Below are 19,870 nucleotides of genomic sequence, written 5' to 3' on the forward strand. Positions count from 1 at the left end.
TGTCCGTCCGTAGCCCATAGCCACGAGCTGCTCCCGGCTTCCTTCCTCCCTACGCGAGAGTGTTCCTTCCAGAGCTGCGGCGGCGATCGATTTCTAGGGCAAACTCCCCGTCGGTTCGCGCGGTCGAGGCAAGAGCAGGTCGGCTGAGGAGGATCCGGCTGGTGAGATGGTAAGCTGGTGCGCGGGCTGGTTCGGTGGTTCGATTCGTGTTGGTGCGAGCGTGTTGGTGATGCTTTGCTGTTGGTTTCTGCTCAGGCGGGCCGCAAGGAGACGGCGCTGGACCTGGCCAAGTTCGTCGACAAGGGCGTCCAGGTCAAGCTCACCGGCGGCCGCCAAGGTTCGTTTCGATCCGCACAGCCGAAACCCCTCTTTTTCTTCTATCCCTGTGTTATGATGCATTGTCAGATCCGCTAGAGGCGCCCCCGATTTGTTTGCCTTAGGCTCTGTCGCCGGCGCGGTTTTTGGTGTAGAGATTGGTGGTACCAATGTCACTGACACAACTTGTTACTCTGGTCCTTGTCTGATTTAGTTGTTGCATCTTGTGTTCCTGTAGAGTGGGTTTGTTTGCTGTTTTCATTCTAGTCAGCAAACAAATGCCTCTGTGTAAGTTGTTTATCTAGTCTCCACAGTGAGCAAACAGGTGGGGTGCGAAAAGCAAAATTAAACCTGGTTCATGGTAATTCATCATGTGTCAGCCCGGTGTACGGACTTTTATCGCAAATCATTTGCAGGCTTGTGCTTGCTTGCACGTCTTTTCTGTTGGGCATGATCGTCCATATATCTTGATGGGTGTGAGTATGAGGCGTCTGTTACCTTAGTATAGTTGACAAGTATTTAAGCTCGTATGAGCCGTCTCTTACCTTAGTACGTAGTTGAGAAGTATTTAAGCTTCTATGGTGGCCAGGACTATGAAACCCATGTACCTGTTTGTCTCCTGCCGTGTTCTTGCTAGCAGTCGTATACTGACGTGACATATGCATGTTTGCAGTTACAGGAACCTTGAAGGGATATGACCAGCTGCTCAACTTAGTGCTGGATGAAGCAGTCGAGTCTGAAAGAGGTATTTAGGCTTCCTTTCTTTGGGTTTGTTTTACTGACCATCTGTTCTTTTTCTAAATCATTGACAGTGTCTACAGTTAGACCTTTTTTTGAGAGAGAGAGAGTGTCTACAGTTAGACCTTAGGATGAGAGTCATGACTTATTTGTTCAGCATAGAATCTTTTGTTCTACTAAATTTTTGTCAAGGCTAACTTTGTACTAGAGCACTGCATGGAGTACTAGATTACAACAAGTATGTTTTCTGTAAACAGCATGGTCATGGTGACTCTTGCACATTTAAAGAGAATAATCGCCCTCCTTTCTTCTACAGTGTCATGTGTAATAATCTTCATCTTGCAATTCTCTTTTGTAGAGCAAGATGACCCATTGAAGCTGTCAACCAAGACCAGACAACTTGGTCTCATTGTGAGTACTCTTTTACTATTGTCTCTATCAGTCAACATGTGGATTCAATCCTCTGCCTATCATTTTGAATATCTTGATAGTGGATGATATCCTCCATTGTTTACCGACGTGCTCATTTTGAATACCATATGGCCCTTGGTCTTTCTCAGCAATTAGCTCCCCATGTGCTCGTCAGTTGTTATGCTGGATATGAATTGATTGCTTCATAAATCCTTTTGTGTGTTTTGCTTTGCTGTTGTTGAGTACATATGGCATACATCTGTTGATACAATGATATTATCGTGTTGCAGGTGTGCAGAGGCACTGCTGTCATGCTGGTGTCACCAACTGATGGAACCGACGAGATTGCCAACCCCTTCCTCGCAGCGGAGGGGGCGTCATAAGCTTTGTACTAGGCGATTAGTTCGGAGCTGTATTACTCAAGCATGTGCCAAAAGAGCTTCTGTTCTTTTGAAAAAAAAAACTAATTGTGCCCGTGTTTGACATGTGCTGATGAACTTGTAATTTGTATCGAGCTACTTAAGACATCCTTCCAGAGCAGCCATGGTTGCGTGTATCTTCATTGCTGGAGAATGTTGTCATGGTTCTGGGAGAATGGCTGCGTCTATCTTGCATTCTAGCTTGATGAAAAATCAGGTGAAGATACAAGTTTACCAGAATTGCTCACAAACAAACTACCATGGAAGACGCCCGATTGAATGATCTCCAGTGGGTGGGTTCTATTACCATGTGTACACAGGCCTTCTTCCTTCTTTCTTTCTTTCTTTTTTTTTTTTTGAGCTGGAAAGCACTTTCCATAACTTAAACACGCACAGCCGATTCGCTGGCGACCAAATCAAGTACAAAACCTGTAGCATTGTCCTTCCACCAGGTACAGGGCACACCCGCCTTATAGCCAAAGTTCGCTAGTTCATGGGCTACCCTATTACATTCCTGTTTAGCAAAACGAAACTTGAAGACATCAAAAGACGCATGACACGAGCTGCGTGCTTCTCTTATCAGGACGCCAATGTTGGACAGGTCATAGTCCCTAGAATTCAGGCCATTGACGAGCTGCAGTGGGTCTGACTCGAAGATTACCTTGTGGACGCGAGTAAATTGCATAAAACCACCACTTTGAGGGCTAGGCTTGCGAAAAACACTAGGATACAGAATCGTTGCAGAAAGCACCACTTCTAGCGTAATTGTTTTGCAAAAACCATTGATCGGCGGATGGGGCCGAGTTAAGTGAGTTTATGATAGGTGGGGCCCGTTTTTCGCCTATGTGGCACTCCACGCCGTCCCGACAGCCGTTAGACGGCGTTAGACAGCGCCGTTCGGTCCTAGCAGTCAAAAGCGCGAACAGTTACTCCTTCTCCACTCTGCCTCGCTCGCTCTCTTCTCGCTCTCGCTCTGTTCTTGGTCGACGCACCCGTCGCCGCCGCGCCGCGCCGCCACCGCAGCGCCATGGTGTCGTGGAGTGATGGGTCGGATAGCAGCGAGCACACCAGGGAGTACATGAGCTCAGCTTCCGGCGACGGCACCATTAAGGTCAATTCTCAGAGTTAGGGTTGGGGTTTGATATTTGGGGATTTCTGGAATGAGCTTCTTTTCAAACAATGGACCAAATCTATGTCATTCCTTTGCACTCCAGGTTCCTGCTAGCACCGAAGACTCAGATTTCGAGGGCCCTGAGACAGATCTGTATGATTTGTGCCATGGACACAGGAAGGCAACAGAAAGGCGTGTTGCCTTCGAAGGGATTCACACTGGCAGGAGGTTTCTTTGTTGTGGAGAGAAGGTATGGTTCTTGGCTTAACTATGACAGATCTGTCATTTGTTTGCACTGGCAGGCGTGTATATTTGGGGAAGTTGTTGATTAACTTAATTAATTTGTCATTTGTTTGCTATGGACATGTAATGTGGCACTCCAGCAAGCATTGTATTATTTCATGAAGTTTGGACAGTGGATTCATTAATTGTTTACTCTACCAACATTGTTTAGTCTGGTTCTGTCAACATTGTTTAGTTAGGTCATTTTGTTAACTCTGCCAGGTTAGCTTATTTTAAGAGAGAAGATGCATGGGTTAGCACACCAGCATTGTTTAGTCTGGATCTGGCAACATTGTTTAGTTAGGTCATTTTTTTTAACTCTGCCATGTTAGCTTATTTTAGGACAGACTAGGTAATTGCCCGTGCATTGCAACGGTTGAACAACAATCATGTATGCATGGGTGATATATTTAGGTCATACTCCCAAAGATAAATCAACCAAGAGCTCTTTACCCCCTTAATGTTACAATATAAAACATGTGCAATACATGTATTAGTTGAAATAGACACATATAGATTGTATATAGTTAATTGCACACGCATTGCTATGCAAAAAAAAAATATCATCACCAAAATGCAACCACGGTAATTATTGAATTCCTTGCACATATCTGATTCAAAAGATGTAACCAAGGTAATTATCCAGTCAAAGCCAAGTAGATACATAATTTAGTTCACCGCATAATTGCATGACAAGAATAGTCATGGTCGAACTGTACAAAACATTGCAATGCTGCTTCTGCAATTGTGCCCACTATGATATTTTCTCTAACAAAAGAAAAATTGAATAGCAACTTTTCAGGAAAGTCTATGTAGGAGCAACATGCACTTTACAAGGTCACCGTTGAACACAGTATATTCCCTTGGCTTCCTTTCATCTTCACGCACACAGCTCATCAACTTCATGTTTTTCTATGCATAGATTAGACAAAGAATTAGTTTAGCAATATTCTGACTTCGGTCAATAGCACCAATTTTCCCTCTTTGCTGAAAATTTGAGAACGACAAAAGAACATTGAGAATAAGTTATTTTCAATCACCAAAACAAAACAAAAAACAAGATATCGTGTGTGACTTGATTTGTGACTAAGAGGCATTCAAACGCATTTTTGCATGCTCAAGGCGGCCATTGGAATGTTCAGCAAACCTATGGAAAGAACAAGAACTTGCTAAATAATAATACTACTGATAAAATATGCTTATAATTAACAGATACACGCATACCATGATTACTGACATAAGTGCAGCACATCTCTCCCCTTGCAATCACTACAAACAGACGGCGCAAATTAGGATTGGGCTATGGGTACTGTACAAGATAAATTTTATGGAGCAGGTGCAAAAGATGACCAATACTACAAATGACAAGGTACAATATGTTCAGCTTCTCGCAAGGAAGGAACTGAGCCAAAGCCCTTCAATGGCCTTGGATCCGAGTGAACCCTAAATCCCTGGGTATTGTAAATGCTCTTGTTCTTTTGTCTGTATACTGTAAATGCTTACTCTTGTTCTTCTGTCTGTGTACTATAAATGCAAAACAGTGCCCTGAGAACTTATGGCAGAAAATAAACACAGAAATCACGAACATAGTTTATCACGTGTGAACTTGCTCTTTCATGGCCAATATAGTACGTTACCTACGCGTAACGCGCACATGTATGTGAAGCCCACCCTTCGACCAGTCACAAATCAGTCGGCCATGCTGCCGCCGACAGCCGAGCTCTGCTTCCACACAACCGCAGAGACCCGAGCTCTCAAGTATTCTGATTAGAAAAAGGAGCAACATGTTCATGTTATTTCCAATATAACAAGATTTAGCATGATCAATGACAGATTGAATTAGCTAAACAGACAGCCCCCTTCTTTCCCTGCAATATAAATGGCAAACTACGCTAGATGGTTTAGCTTTGAAAAGGTACCTGAATCCACTTGTAGACACACTCAAGGACTGGAATTCTGCAATCATCACCACCTGGTTCATAAACTTTAGACTGCATGTGAGAACGAGTTAAGAAAAGGTTAGCACCTAAACTTCTAGAATATGTGTCTCTTGATCAAACTGCTACTTTATAAAAAAATATTTCTTGACCATCAATGCCCATTTTAGAATCCCAAACGGAGATGATGCGATGATATGTGGTTCTTTTTGTTTGATTTATGTAGAATGTAATTTCTTATGCAGAGAGAAGTAACTAATTCACAAAACCATATGAAAGAGCAACATGGAGGAAAGTATAAACTTATGCATAGGCCTCCTGTACAGGAAATAACACTCTTGTTGGCTGAAAAGGTTGCCAACAAATAGGAGTACCGGCTATTTCAAATGCAGAGGCTTACCGTGCAACAAATATTTGCCATACATCCCCAGTTTTGAAATATTTGTTGCAACTTGCAATTAAGATGTTAATGCAGAGGCTTCTATCTCTGCATCCACCAAAAAATATGGCAATGTTTTCAAATATTTGTTGTACAAGATAGGAGACATTAATAGCAGGGGTGGATCCAAGACAAATATTTGCTGCCACCATATTTTCGTTGGATACCAAAAGTTAATAGTAGCAAAGCAAAAGGGGTTTTCCTGCAACACGTTGTAAAATCCTGTCAGGACCCCGATCCTATGCCACACCGATTTAGCATGTAACACCTCACATCAATTTGCGGCCTCACGCACGGTATTCCCACGGGTGTCGTCTTACCAGGCCCGGGACCGTTTGCGCCTTTTGGCTCACGTATATGATAGTGTCGCTAGCATCCATATGACAAAGAACCTGGGCTGACATGACTAGTCGTAAACCCAAAGTGGTACTAACTTACAGGGACAGGCATACATGACCCAACAACGAACGTGTCGGTCATCAGCGAGTGAATCCGGGCTGTAGCAGCTGGGCTAGTAGGACTTCGGTAAACCGGGCTGTAGCAGGCTAACGGGACTCCGGTATACACCGCGTGACATTTCCCCGAAGGGACAGACACAGGAACGAAGAAGGACACATGCCGGTCAGCCTAAGTGTTCCGGAGCAGTAGCAAGCTACCAGGGCTCAGTGGAAGCACTAGGAGACATTTCCCGGTAAAAGAGGCTACCAAGGATAAACAACTAGATAGTCAGATCCCACACATACCAAGCATTTCAATATCATACACACAATATGCTCGATATGTGCAAATACAACATGGCATCACAACATGACTCTATAACTCAGGTATTTTATTCAATAGGCTCCGAGGAGCGAGATATTACAAACATGGGTCTCATGACCCAACATTCAGAGCATACAAGTCAAAGCACATACGGAAGCTTAACATGTCTGAGTACAGACATCTACAAATGGAAAAGGTTAAGAAGCCTGACTATCTACCAGATCCTGCCGAGGGCACAAGATCGTAGCTGAGGTAACAAGCTAAACGTCGAAGTTCACGCGGAACTACTAGCGAGACTGAAGTCTCTCTGCAAAAACATAAATTAAGCAACGTGAGTACAAATGTACCCAGCAAGACTTACATCAGAACTAACTACATATGCACCATTATCAACAAAGGGGTGGTGGGGTTTAACTGCAGCAAGCCAGCTTTGACTCGGTGGCTATCCTAAACGACGACTGCAAGTAACTCTTTTGGGGTGACGCACATGAGTCCACATATTCTCCAATCAATACACCACTATGGATCCGCTCCCGTCTAGCTACGAGAACGCCATCCATAGCACTCACGCTTATCTTGCGTATTTTAAAGTATCCACTTTCACTTGTCTATGAACTGTATAGGCAACCCAGAAGTAATTTACCACGGACACGGCTATTCGAATAGATGATGTTAACCCTGTAGGGGTGTACTTCTTCACACACGCTCTCACCACTTATCGCCATTTACACGACATGTACTCGGCAACCTTCAAGCAGAAGCCCAGCGAGGGTGTCGGCCACGACCTGACTAACCACACAAGTCTCTCGTCCAGGTTTATCACCTATTCGGGTTCCATCCGTTAGGAGATTCGGCCGGGGTGTCGCTCACAGCCCCAAACGATGTGTGCAGGGTTCCCAAGCCCACCATCCGGGTGCCACTTGGTACACCGGGCCATTGTGCCTAGTCTGTCCCAAGCCCACCTGTACCGGGTGCCACTTGGTAGACTACTAGCACTACCTACAAACACCAAAAACTAGTTGCAACTCCTAGACAGAGATCGAGTTGATTAATAAGTCAAGAGAGTCAATTAAGGATCCCAATGTGTGGTAGTAGCTGTTCATGGATCACAAACACATGACTCAGTTCCTAAGGACGGTTTCAATGAGACAACCCACCATGTACTCCTACATGGCCTCTCACCGCTACCTTTACCAAATTGTGTTCACACACTTAGCTCACACACAGTAGGACATGTTCACACACATCCAATTCATCCCCGATGAATCAGACCTGACTCAACTCTAAGCAGTAGCAGGCATGACAAACAAGCATGAATGAGTAGGCACATCAGGGCTCAAACAAGTCCTACTCATGCTAGTGGGTTTCATCTATTTACTGTGGCAATGACAGGTCATGCAGAGGAAAGGGGTTCAACTACCGCAACATGTAACAGTTGAATCGTTGTTGTCCTAATGCAATAAAAGAGAGCAGGAGCAAGAGAGTGGGATTGTATCGGAACGAACAAGGGGGTTTTGCTTGCCTGGCACTTCTGAAGATAGTATAGCTCTTCATCTGTGTCATCGAACTCATCGTCGGAATGCGTCTATCGAGAGGGAACAACACCGACAAATAGAGAAGGAACACAATCAATGCAATGCAACAATATGATGCATGAATGTGACATGGCAATATGCTGTGATTTGAGCTAATGCAACAGGAAGTCATTTTGATTGAAGTGGAATTCAAAGCTAGATCAAATTCCAACTCCAAATCTATTATCAAATTTGTCCTAATCATGTTGCATCCTAAACAGTGAGGTTAACTTGCTCAAACATGCATCCAAATGGTATAGATGGATATATTGGATTTTTTTGATCATTTTTCATATATAAATTATTTCATTCTGAGTTACGATTGAATTTATATGAATTTTAGAAGTTTATACTATTTTCTGGAATTTCCTGGCTTATTTTAAACGCAAAAAATCAATTACTGCATCAGCATTGCGTCTGGGTGATGTCAGCAGGGTCAACAGGCCGGTCCAGGTCAAACCTGACGTGTGGGGGCCACACGTCAGTGACACAGGGTTGTTTACCTCGCTGACAGGTGGGCCAGGCCAATGGCCACGTCAGCAGGGTCAACTCTGACGTGTGGGTCCCTCTGGGTTAATTTAAACTAAACAGGAAAATAAACTCGGGGTTAATTAGGGCGTGGGGCCCATCTGTCATTGACAAAGAACACTAACTAAACACGATTAGTACCTAAACTAATCGTGCCACGTCAGCCACCGGAGTTTCGTCGGCGACGACCACAGCCGACGGCGGAGCTGCACCATGCGCTCGCGACGGAGCATCATTCGATGCGTGGTTTGCGGCTACGGATGCAGGCTCGCAGCGGTGACCGGAGCCACGGCTTCGAGCGGGGCGAGGCCACAGAGGACGGGAGGGATGGCTAAGAGGCTCACCGATCTCCTGAGGATGCTAGGAGCATGGTGCCGAGCTCGGTTTTGAGCCTCAGTGGCTGCAGTGACGGCGGCGACATCGCCGGCGGATCACAGCTTCGGCCGGAGGTGGAGCCGCGGCTAGAGTACAAGAAGAGGTCGGGGAAGAGGGGGGATCGAAGCGGGCGCTCACAGGGAGGCAGCAGGGTAGCTCAATGGGCTCGGGGACGACCTCCAGCGCGCGAACGACGACGACGGCCGGCGAGCAGATGCGACAATGGCAAGCTCGAAGGCGACGGAGAAGGCCTTCCGGCGTCGTTTGGCTCGGCGGAGACGAAAGGCAGATCATGGGGGATCTCCTTGGTGCGTTCTAGAGGCGTGGCGGTGGCCCTGGCTGCGGCAAACGGCGTCGGCGGCAGCGGCTGCATCCGGTGGTATTGCGGGGAGGGACTAGAGAGGAGGAGAGAGGCCAGGGAGCGAGGGAGAGAAGAGAGGGGTCACGAGGCGTCCCCGTGGCATCGCTAGAAGGGTCGGGGAGGGGGGAAGCAGGCAGGGAGGAGGCCACGGCGATGATAACGCTCACCACCGAGCTGCTTTGGGGCGAGGTGGAGGAAGAAGACAGGAGGGGGTGGCTTGGTGGGCTGGGCCGCCAGCTGGGCCAGCCAGCTGTAGAGCTGGGCCGAACAGGTAAGTTAGCCAGGTAATTCTCTCTCTCTCTCTCTCTCTCTCTCTCTCTCTCTCTCTTTTATTCCTCTTTTCTATTTTTCTGCAACTTTGTGGCTTTACTAAAAATATCTAGGCATTTTCAAAAATCACCAAACTGTGCATGCCCAATGTTTAGAATATATCCAACATGGAACATTTTGGTTTGGGATTATTTGGATATTTAAAATATTTACTAGCATTTAAATGCCCAAATGCAATTAACTAATACTTTAATCCAGTGACCCTCTATTGTCCTAGAAATGTGTGCACCATTTTTTCCAGAGGTTCTAGACCAAAGCAAAGATGATGAACATTTTAGAAGGGCATTTCGGGTTCATTGAAAATGATTTTAGTAAACCCTAGTTGGTTTAAGGGGGGTGCTGGGGGTTCTGTCATCCCCAATTCAACTTAAAAAAAATTAAACATGATGCAACAAGATGCAACACCAGGTAGTACCAGAAGCTAGGGATGTGACAACTCACCCCCACTAAACATGAATCTCGTCCCGAGATTCAAGCGTAGGGTAAGATGAAGGGGGACGCAAACTAACACAATCTTCACGATCCAGGTTGCACTTCATAAGGGCGTTAATTCGATCACCATCTTTGTCTTGTCGTCGTGCTCTGAGAACTCCAACTAACATGACAACAAGAGGAAAAGGAAACTCTAGAAGGATCGATCTTCTCGGAGATCAAGCAACTCAGGATCAACTCACGGAGTAAGACATAGCACATCTCTCGAGCTAGGACACGAAACACACATCCAAAGAGATGGGGTGAAACAGATGACGAGGGTTCACTAGGTAGACAACAATTCCATACTTAAGAGGGTGGTGAACGGTTGTCAACGTAGCAAGGAGTTGAGTTGCCATGATACCTTAACAAGACATCTTAGAGGAGGTGACTCGTGGAATCATCCCTTAAGTGGCAAAAAGAATTACCTTTGATTCAAAGATCATTGAAACTCTTTATACCAGCTTAAGGCAAATCACAATCGATCATTTGGAGTAGTTCGGTAGAATAACATACTCGGACTAGAATGGATGATGTGGATTACCTTGTTGAAAACAACACAAGGGATGTTTTTTAGTAACTGGGGAGAAGCTCAACAGTAGAGAGTGAGTCCACTGTTTAAAAAGTTATAGCATAACCGAGGAAACTGAGAGGAATCCCAGTTAGTGCCGATGATAACACCTAGCGCTTGTGCATGCTCTCAAGAACTTGAGCATTTCCATATTCATCAAGGTTTTACCAACATCCGTGTCAAGGATCCTGGCAACACAATGTACTACCATGATGAACAGCGATGGACGATGCAAATGCAAAGGAAGATAACCTTCTCAGATTTCACCTTAGCGGGGCCAAGGGAACAAAATCTGGATGATCGACCGAGAGACATTTAGCACTCCGCTTCTAATGTTCTCCTTGATGTGCTAGCGTAACCCATTCATAGATATGGTTTGATATCTAGAACATCAAGTAAAAGGTCGGACTTCGGGAGCACAAAAATCCATAAGGAACAACTACTGGAATAAGTTCTACGAGATCCTTATGGGGAGGTGGCCAACTTCCTCAAACAAGATATTACAATAATAGGTCTTCCGGGTGGGTGTGTTGGCTACGACATCCATTTTACCGGGTTACAAAGAGACCAATATTATAGTTCTTGGGACACGTTCCAACCATCATATCTGCCTGAGATTCAGATCTGGTTGATGTTAGAATATTCCAGACTCATCAGGTCTAGAAAAAAATATGAAAGTTTGCAACACAAATCGACGAGATGGCGTTGCGTGATTCTCGGGGAATGAACTACGATAGCAAGCTCCAAAACATGAGCTGGTTCTGCTACATACATGTGAACACACTGTCCTAGACAAGCATGACCACATGGTAGTCTTACAATAAAACACTACCGAGTTCTGATTAGGAACCATCATTGCGGAGAGCGAAGTCCTGCGCACGTACCTTTGGGTCCTTAAGGATTAGCACTTAAGAGCTTCTTTTCCTTGAACAAATCAATCAGTGGCTTGGTGTGCTAGGGATTCATATAGAATGAAGGTTGCAAGTCTCCAGACCATAGAATACTTGGCACGTATGCATGACTGAATTGGGATGATTCCAGAGGAAGCGAAACAAACTTTCTCGAATTCACGGTGACAACTTGCATCAGATGCATATGAACTAAAGGAAGTCACCTCTTTCATCCAAACATAGACTTCATGAGCTAGCACGAAGAAAATGTTTTCAAAAGTTTCCAACACTAACTTAGATGGTCAACATGAATCATGGACAAGATGAAAATGTTGTCAATGGGCTCAACAACAATCCATCCAGGCTTCCATATAGATGGAATTCCACAATTAAACGAACACGATGATAGCATTGGTCAGATCAAAAGATGTAATGGTGTATGCTCATTCAAATCACGAGTAAGACAACATTACGAACATCGTTGGTTCTGATTTGATTTGAGGATAGCCCACACTCAAATCAAAGTTTTGATAAGACAATAGATCCAACAACTAATCACGAGGACCAATCGATGAAGATATCATCTTTCTTCAACACACACACACACACAAAAGACATCCCTTTGAAATGAACTAAGTTAGGCAAGCTTTTATCTTCCAACTCTCCAAGTTGTTGTTTGGCTTAACCAACTAGCTCAGGGGTATCCAACATAGATTCCTGGAGAAGAGGTGGTTACAAGAAACCAACTTGATCACGAACTCAACATAGCGGTCAGGTGACAACCTGGTAACACTTCCGAGAAGACATTCGGAACATCACGAACCACCGAAATGTTAGTAAGCTCGGGAGCAATCTTGTTGTTCAGAGCAAGATGAGATGATCACAAGAGCAAGGGATTGGCACAATCCTAACTCATTGATCGAGGAGTGCACCGGAAATAAGGACTAGGTAGCATGATCTATCTTAGAACAATGATTCAAGAACCAACACGCTAAGAATCAAATTATTGTCCATTAACTACCAAGCAACAAGGTTGCTAGGAGTATTGAATTCACACATCATGGTTCACTTGTCGGCATTCTGGTTACAAAAACACAGGAACCGAGGAATGAAGAATGACGGAAAGAAGTATCACTGCATCAAGAATTCTTAAGAGGGTGTGCAAATCTCACGATACTCTTGCTATGAAAGAGGGTGATACTCCGAGGTAGAACAGAACAAAAGCTGGATTGGCATTTTGATCTGCGGAATACAACTGCTTTGACCAAATCCTAGATATGGATGAGGTACTGGAGTTTGTTTCTCCTAGTCATTCCAGAATAGAATGGCTTGACGAACCACAAGAGTAATAGGCATCAATGAACGAATGCACGCATACTCCTGACTATCAATTGATAGACGAGGGTCAGAATACGACTAAGGGGGACAACTCAAAAGAACATACGATTTTCTGAGTTGTGGACGCATGGATTAGAATGTCGAACGAGTTCAACATATTTCTTCCGGACAATCCATGTAGAGAGGTAGGTTTGGTAGAATCGTAATATAGAAGGGGAACTCATCGAGAGCACTCTTGTTGTGATCTTTTGGTTCCCGAACTTCTGCCATATTGGTTCATGGTATTGGAAGAAGGATATACCATGAAGCTCGAGGACTATCGCAAAGGTTACTAATATCCTAAAGGAACTAGCAAACACCAACAACGTGAAGTAAGTAGGGAAATCTCGGGTTCAGAAACCCAGGAGTAGAATACCTACTACTAAGTGGCATCACGGGATGCTTTCGAGAATGATGGCCAGAATCATCACACTGGAAACACAAATCATGGTTAACTTACCAGGTGGTACTCTAAGACACCTATGGTCATATTAATAATTCCAACATATATGTCGAGGCAATAGAATACCTCAACTCAACAATTAGTGTGATTAACCTGGCCTAAAGGAACATCAAAACCAGAGGCAAAGGATTTTGCAAATGCATCAGATTGTTTGGAAACCTGGGATGACTCGGACAACATAACGGTTGTAAATGCTCAAAAGAATTTGATACATGCTACAAAAATGGTGGCATAGCCACTCAGAAGCACAATATCAAGGTTTCGAGATCAACAATTAACATACAGAAGTAATAGGAACTGAACCGAGGCTTAAATTCATCAATCCTATAAGTCTACGGATTAGTAACATGTGATCCTGATAGAAAGAAGAGAAAGCCTAGTTCCTTAACCCCGTAGGAAAGATAAGATGACTCAGATCAGAAGGCATAAGATATAAGGAGTAAAAGAGCCTTACGTTCCATCCCACAATCAATTCCCTTATATAACTAAAGAATTTCTAGACTCAACTTCGACCAGTTTGGCTTGGTAATCCTACAGGCAGTCAAGCTCTGATACCAAAGCTGTCAGGACCCCGATCCTATGCCACACCGATCTAGCATGTAACACCTCATATCACTTTGCGGCCTCACGCACGATATTCCCATGGGTGTCATCTTACCAGGCCCGGGACTGTTTGCGCCTTTTGGCTCACGTATATGATAGTGTCGCTAGCATCCATATGACAAAGAACCCGGGCTGACATGACTAGTCATAAACCCAAAGTGGCACTAACTTACAAGGACAGGCATACATGACCCAGCAACGAACGTGTCGGTCATCAGCGAGTGAATACGGGCTGTAGCGGCTGGGATAGCAGGACTCCGATAAACCGGGCTGTAGCAGGCTAACAGGACTCCGGTATACACCGCGTGACATTTTCCCGAAGGGACAGGCACAGGAACGAAGAAGGACACATGTCGGTCAGCCTAAGTGTTCCGGAGTAGTAGCAAACTACCAAGGCTCAATGGAAGCACTAGGAGACATTTCCCGATAAGAGAGGCTACCAAGGATAAACAACTAGATAGTCAGATCCCACACATACCAAGCATTTCAATATCATACACACAATATGCTCGATATGTGCAAATACAACATGGCATCACAACATGACTCTACAACTCAGGTATTTTATTCAATAGGCTCCGAGGAGCGAGATATTACAAACATGGGTCTCATGACCCAACATTCAGAGCATACAAGTCAAAGCACATGCGGAAGCTCAACATGTCTGAGTACAGACATCTACAAATGGAAAAGGCTAAGAAGCCTGACTATCTACCAGATCCTGCCGAGGGCACAAGATCGTAGCTGAGGTAACAAGCTAAACGTTGAAGTTCACGCGGAACTACTAGCGAGACTGAAGTCTCTCTGCAAAAACATAAATTAAGCAACGTGAGTACAAATGTACCCAGCAAGACTTACATCAGAACTAACTACATATGCACCATTATCAACAAAGGGGTGGTGGGGTTTAACTGCAGCAAGCCAGCTTTCACTCAGTGGCTATCCTAAACTACGACTGCAAGTAACTCTTTTGGGGTGGCACACACGAGTCCACATATTCTCCAATCAATACACCACTATGGATCCGCTCCCGTCTACCTACGAGAACGCCATCCATAGCACTCACGCTTATCTTGCGTATTTTAGAGTATCCACTTTCACTTGTCTATGAATTATATAGGCAACCCAGAAGTCCTTTACCGCGGACACGGCTATTTGAATAGATGATGTTAACCCTGCAGGGGTGTACTTCTTCACACACGCTCTCACCACTTATCGCCGTTTACACGACATGTACTTGACAACCTTCAAGCAGAAGCCCAGCGAGGGTGTCGGCCACGACCTGACTAACCACACAAGTCTCTCGTCCAGGTTTATCGCCTATTCGGGTTCCATCCGCATGGAGATCCGGCCGGGGTGTCACTGACGGCCTCAAACCATGTGTGCAGGGTTCCCAAGCCCACCATTCGGGTGCCACTTGGTACACCGGGCCACTGTGCCTAGTCTGTCCCAAGCCCACCTATACCGGGTGCCACTTGGTAGACTACTAGCACTACCTACAAACACCAGAAACTACTTGCAACTCCTAGACAAAGATCAAGTTGATTAATAAGTCGAGTGAGTCAATTAAGGATCCCAATGTGTGGTAGTAGCTGTTCATGGATCACAAACACAGGACTCAGTTCCTAAGGACGGTTTCAATGAGACAACCCACCATGTACTCCTACATGGCCTCTCACCGCTACCTTTACCAAATTGTGTTCACACACTTAGCTCACACACAGTAGGACATGTTCACACACCTCCAATTCATCCCCGATGAATCAGACCTGACTCAACTCTAAGCAGTAGCAGGCATGACAAACAAGCATGAATGAGTAGGCACATCAGGGCTCAAACAAGTCCTACTCATGCTAGTGGGTTTCATCTATTTACTGTGGCAATGACAGGTCATGCAGAGGAAAGGGGTTCAACTACTGCAACATGTAACAGTTGGATCATTGTTGTCCTAATGCAATAAAAGAGTGTAGGAGCAAGAGAGTGGGATTGTATCGGAATGAACAAGGGGGTTTTGCTTGCCTGGCACTTCTGAAGATAGTATAGCTATTCATCGGTGTCATCGAACTCATCGTCGGAACACGTCTATCGAGAGGGAACAACACCGACAAATAGAGAAGGAACACAATCAATGCAATGCAACAATATGATGCATGAATGTGACATGGCAATATGCTGTGATTTGAGCTAATGTAACATGAAGTCATTTTGATTGAAGTGGAATTCAAAGCTAGATCAAATTCCAACTCCAAATCTATTATCAAATTTGTCCTAATCATGTTTCATCCTAAACAGTGAGGTTAACTTGCTCAAACATGCATGCAAATGGTACAGATGGATAGATTGGATTTTTCTGATCATTTTTCATATATAAAATATTTCATTTTGAGTTACGATTGAATTTATATGAATTTTTAGAAGTTTATACTATTTTCTGGAATTTCCTGGATTATTTTAAACGCAGAAAATCAATTACTGCATCAACATTGCGTCTGGGTGATGTCAGCAGGGTCAACAGGCCGGTCTAGGTCAAACCTGACGTGTGGGGGCCACACTTTAGTGACACATGGCTGTTTACCTCGCTGACAGGTGGGCCAGGTTAATGGACACGTCAGCAGGGTCAACTCTGACGCGTGGGTCCCTCTGGGTTAATTTAAACTAGACAGAAAAATAAACTCGGGGTTAATTAGGGCGTGGGGCCCATGTGTCATCGAGAAAGAACAATAACTAAACGCGATTAGTACCTAAACTAATCATGCCACGTCAGCCACCGGAGTTTCACCGGCGACGACCACGACCGACGGCGGAGCTGCACCGTGCGCTCGCGACGGAGCATCATTCGACGCATGGTTTGCGGCCACGGAGAGCTGGCGGTGCAGCGCTTTTTCTGGAGCAAGCGCGAGGAGCTGGGGTCACCCAAGCTCGCCGGAGGCAGGCTCGCGGCAGTGACCGGAGCCACGGCTTCGAGCGAGGTGAGGCCACAGAGGACGGGAGGGCTGGCTAAGAGGCTCACCAATCTCCTGAGGATGCTAGGAGCACAGTGCCGCGCTCGGTTTTGAGCCTCAGTGGTTGTAGTGATGGCGGCAACATTGCCGGCGGATCACAGCTTCGGCCGGAGGTGGAGCCGCGGCTAGAGTACGAGAAGAGGCCGGGGAAGAGGGGAGATCGAAGCGGGCGCTCACAGGGAGGCAGCAGGGTAGCTTAATGGGGACGGGAACGACCTCCAGCGCGTGAACAACGGCGACGGCCGGCGAGCAGATGCGGCAGTAGCAAGCTCGAAGGCGACGGAGAAGGCCTTCCGGCGTTGTTTGGCTTGGCGGAGACGAAAGGCAGATCATGGCGGAGCTCCTTGGTGCGTTGGAGAGGCGTGGCGGTGGCCCTGGCCGCGGCAAACGGCGTCGGCAGCATCGGCTACGCCCGGTGGTGCTGCGGGGAGGGACTAGAGAGGAGGAGAGAGGCTAGAGAGCGAGGGAGAGAAGAGAGGGGTCACGGGGCGTCCCCGTGGCATCGCTAGAAGGGTCGGGGAGGGGGGAAGCAAGCAGGGAGGAGTCCACGGCGATGACAACGCTCGCCACTGAGCTGCTTTGGGCGAGGGGGAGGAAGACAATAGGAGGGGGTGGCTTGGTGGGTTGGGCCGCCAGCTGGGCCAGCCAGCTGTAGAGCTGGGTCGAACAGGTAAGTTAGCCAGGTAATTCTCTCTCTCTCTCTCTCTCTCTCTCTCTCTCTCTCTCTCTTTTATTCCTCTTTTCTATTTTTCTTCAACTTTGTGGCTTTACTAAAAATATCTAGGCATTTTCAAAAATCACCAAACTGTGCATGCCCAATGTTTCGAATATATCCAACATGGAACATTTTGGTTTGGGATTATTTGGACATTTAAAATATTTACTAGCATTTAAATGCCCAAATGCAATTAACTAATAATTTAATCCAATGACCCTCTGTTGTCCTAGAAAAGTGTGCACCATTTTTGTCAGAGGTTCTAGACCAAGGCAAAGATGATGAACATTTTAGGAGGGCATTTCAGGTTCATTGAAAATGATTTTAGTAAACCCTAGTTGGTTTAAGGGGGGTGCTGGGGGTTCTGTCATCCCCAATTCAACTTAAAAAAAAATTAAACATGATGCAACACCAGGTAGTACTAGAAGCTAGGGATATGACAAATCCGTATAGTGGTTGGCCGCTCACAAACTTCATCTTGGTCGATTGCTTCGTCCTCCACAGCTCGCGCCCGCGACCATGAATCCATGAAAAACAGGCGTGTAAGAATCCATGAGTGGATCCAAACTCTCGAGATAGGAGGATCTTGTAGAAGAAGAGGCCCACCCATGGGGTCGGCTCCGTCCGGAGCTGGCGACGAGGGAAACTTTGGATCGCGGGAATGGCACCTATCATTGGAGAGGAGGGTCGTGGTGTGAGGCGCCCGAGCCACGACGTAGTCCGTTGGCGGTCGCCGATGGGGAGGCGACATATCGGAGGAAGGTGCTAGGGGTCGGCCTTGCGGGGGAAGAGGTGGGCAATGTCTAGGTGGTGGCGGCGGGCGAGGGTAGCGCGAGCCGCTAGGGCATTCTCATGTCGCAAGGGGGTGGGGGAAAGATTGGGCCAGGACGGGAGAGTAAAGTGGGTTGACATGTGCTCATTGTTTCAGATTTTTTTAGCGAGAAAATTCGGGAAACCAGCGCTCCCGTCGGGAGGGGGTCGACAAAAGGTGAGACGACGTAAGAGGGGAAACGGAACCTTACGCTTCTTTTAGGTAGTAGAGGGGAAACCAGCGCTCCCATCGGGAGGGGATCGACGAAAGGTGGGACGACGTAAGAGGGGAAACGGAACCTTACGGTTCTTTTAGGTAGTAGAGAAGATTCATGGGTTAGCACACCATCATTGTTTATTATAAGGGTACTCTTTATTATAAAGTAATCTAGCCTATCATTGTAAGCAAGTCACTGTTATGTAATTCTTTACGTTAATATTGTTTTTTCAGGAAGGTAAAAATTGTGGACTAGTAGAGTGGATTGATCCATCTTGGCCCAATACCCTTGAGAATGCACTGTCCAAGTTATGGTCTATGTATGAACAGACTAAGATAGACAGGACTGAGGAATGTCTGATGCATTCATTTGCTGTCCATGACCTGATACAAGAGAAGAAGAAACTCCAGGTAGCCTATGAGAAGTTGGTTGAAGATGTAAATGCACTTATGGATGCCCAGGAGCAGAGGGCAGTGATACAAATGAAAGATGCTGAAACCACCAAGTTGCAGGAGAAGTATGACACTGTGAAGAACATAGCAGCTGCTTAGGGTACTATCATTAGGAGCATGAAGTTGAAGCTAGCTGAAGAGAGGAAGAATTTGCAGATTCACATTGATGAGCTCAAGAAGACAGTTGAAGAGAGCAATGTGAAGCTGGAGGGGATCAAGGCCATCATAAATGGATAAGCAGTGCAAGAGAAAGAATGGGCAATATCATTTGGCATTTGCTGACCTTTTGCATGGTGTGGTTTGGCATTTGCTGTAATGATAGTAGTTTAATTCTATTAACTATGAGTACTCCTGAACTATGGATATGTAATCTTAAGTAAGATGTTTGCATTTGAACTAGTGCTGAATGTGGTGGTATTTGAACTGGTGGTGAATGTGGTGGTATTTGAACTAGTGGTGAATGTCAAGCTATGATTATGTATGGATTTGAACTAGTGCTGAATGTGTTGGTATTTAGAGCTGGTTAATGTTATCTTAAGTAAGATGTTTGCAATTGATGATTTTTGCTTTTTGTTGACGCTGAGGCATCAAGTAGGGTCAAGTGATGGTTTTTGGCTTTTTGTCGACGTCGAGGCATCAAGTAGGGTCAAGTGTGCACCACATACTGCTTCCTTATGGTAAAAGTCTTCTCATTTGCAATCTGAGAAGCTGCTATA

General features: G+C 45.6%; 1 protein-coding gene across 1 annotated transcript; it reads left to right on the forward strand.

Annotated features, from left to right (window-relative positions):
- Position 1: 1 nt before the first annotated feature.
- Positions 2–2,117, forward strand: LOC119366182 (sm-like protein LSM7). Its single transcript, XM_037631876.1, has 5 exons — positions 2–169; positions 256–337; positions 989–1,060; positions 1,412–1,464; positions 1,755–2,117. The coding sequence occupies exons 1-5, from the start codon at positions 167–169 to the stop codon at positions 1,845–1,847; spliced, it is 303 nt and encodes a 100-aa protein (XP_037487773.1). The 5' UTR covers positions 2–166; the 3' UTR covers positions 1,848–2,117.
- The last annotated feature ends 17,753 nt before the right edge of the window (positions 2,118–19,870 follow it).

This window comes from Triticum dicoccoides, chromosome 2B, assembly GCF_002162155.2.
Source record: "Triticum dicoccoides isolate Atlit2015 ecotype Zavitan chromosome 2B, WEW_v2.0, whole genome shotgun sequence".
Taxonomy (NCBI): domain Eukaryota; kingdom Viridiplantae; phylum Streptophyta; class Magnoliopsida; order Poales; family Poaceae; genus Triticum; species Triticum dicoccoides.

What these genes read in the sequence shown, in the direction of transcription:
- LOC119366182 (XM_037631876.1), top strand. An exon ending in AGCAGTCGAGTCTGAAAGAG is followed by an intron (nt 1,061 to 1,411) that starts GTATTTAGGCTT and finishes TCTCTTTTGTAG; the next exon opens with AGCAAGATGACCCATTGAAG. An exon ending in CCAGACAACTTGGTCTCATT is followed by an intron (nt 1,465 to 1,754) that starts GTGAGTACTCTT and finishes ATCGTGTTGCAG; the next exon opens with GTGTGCAGAGGCACTGCTGT.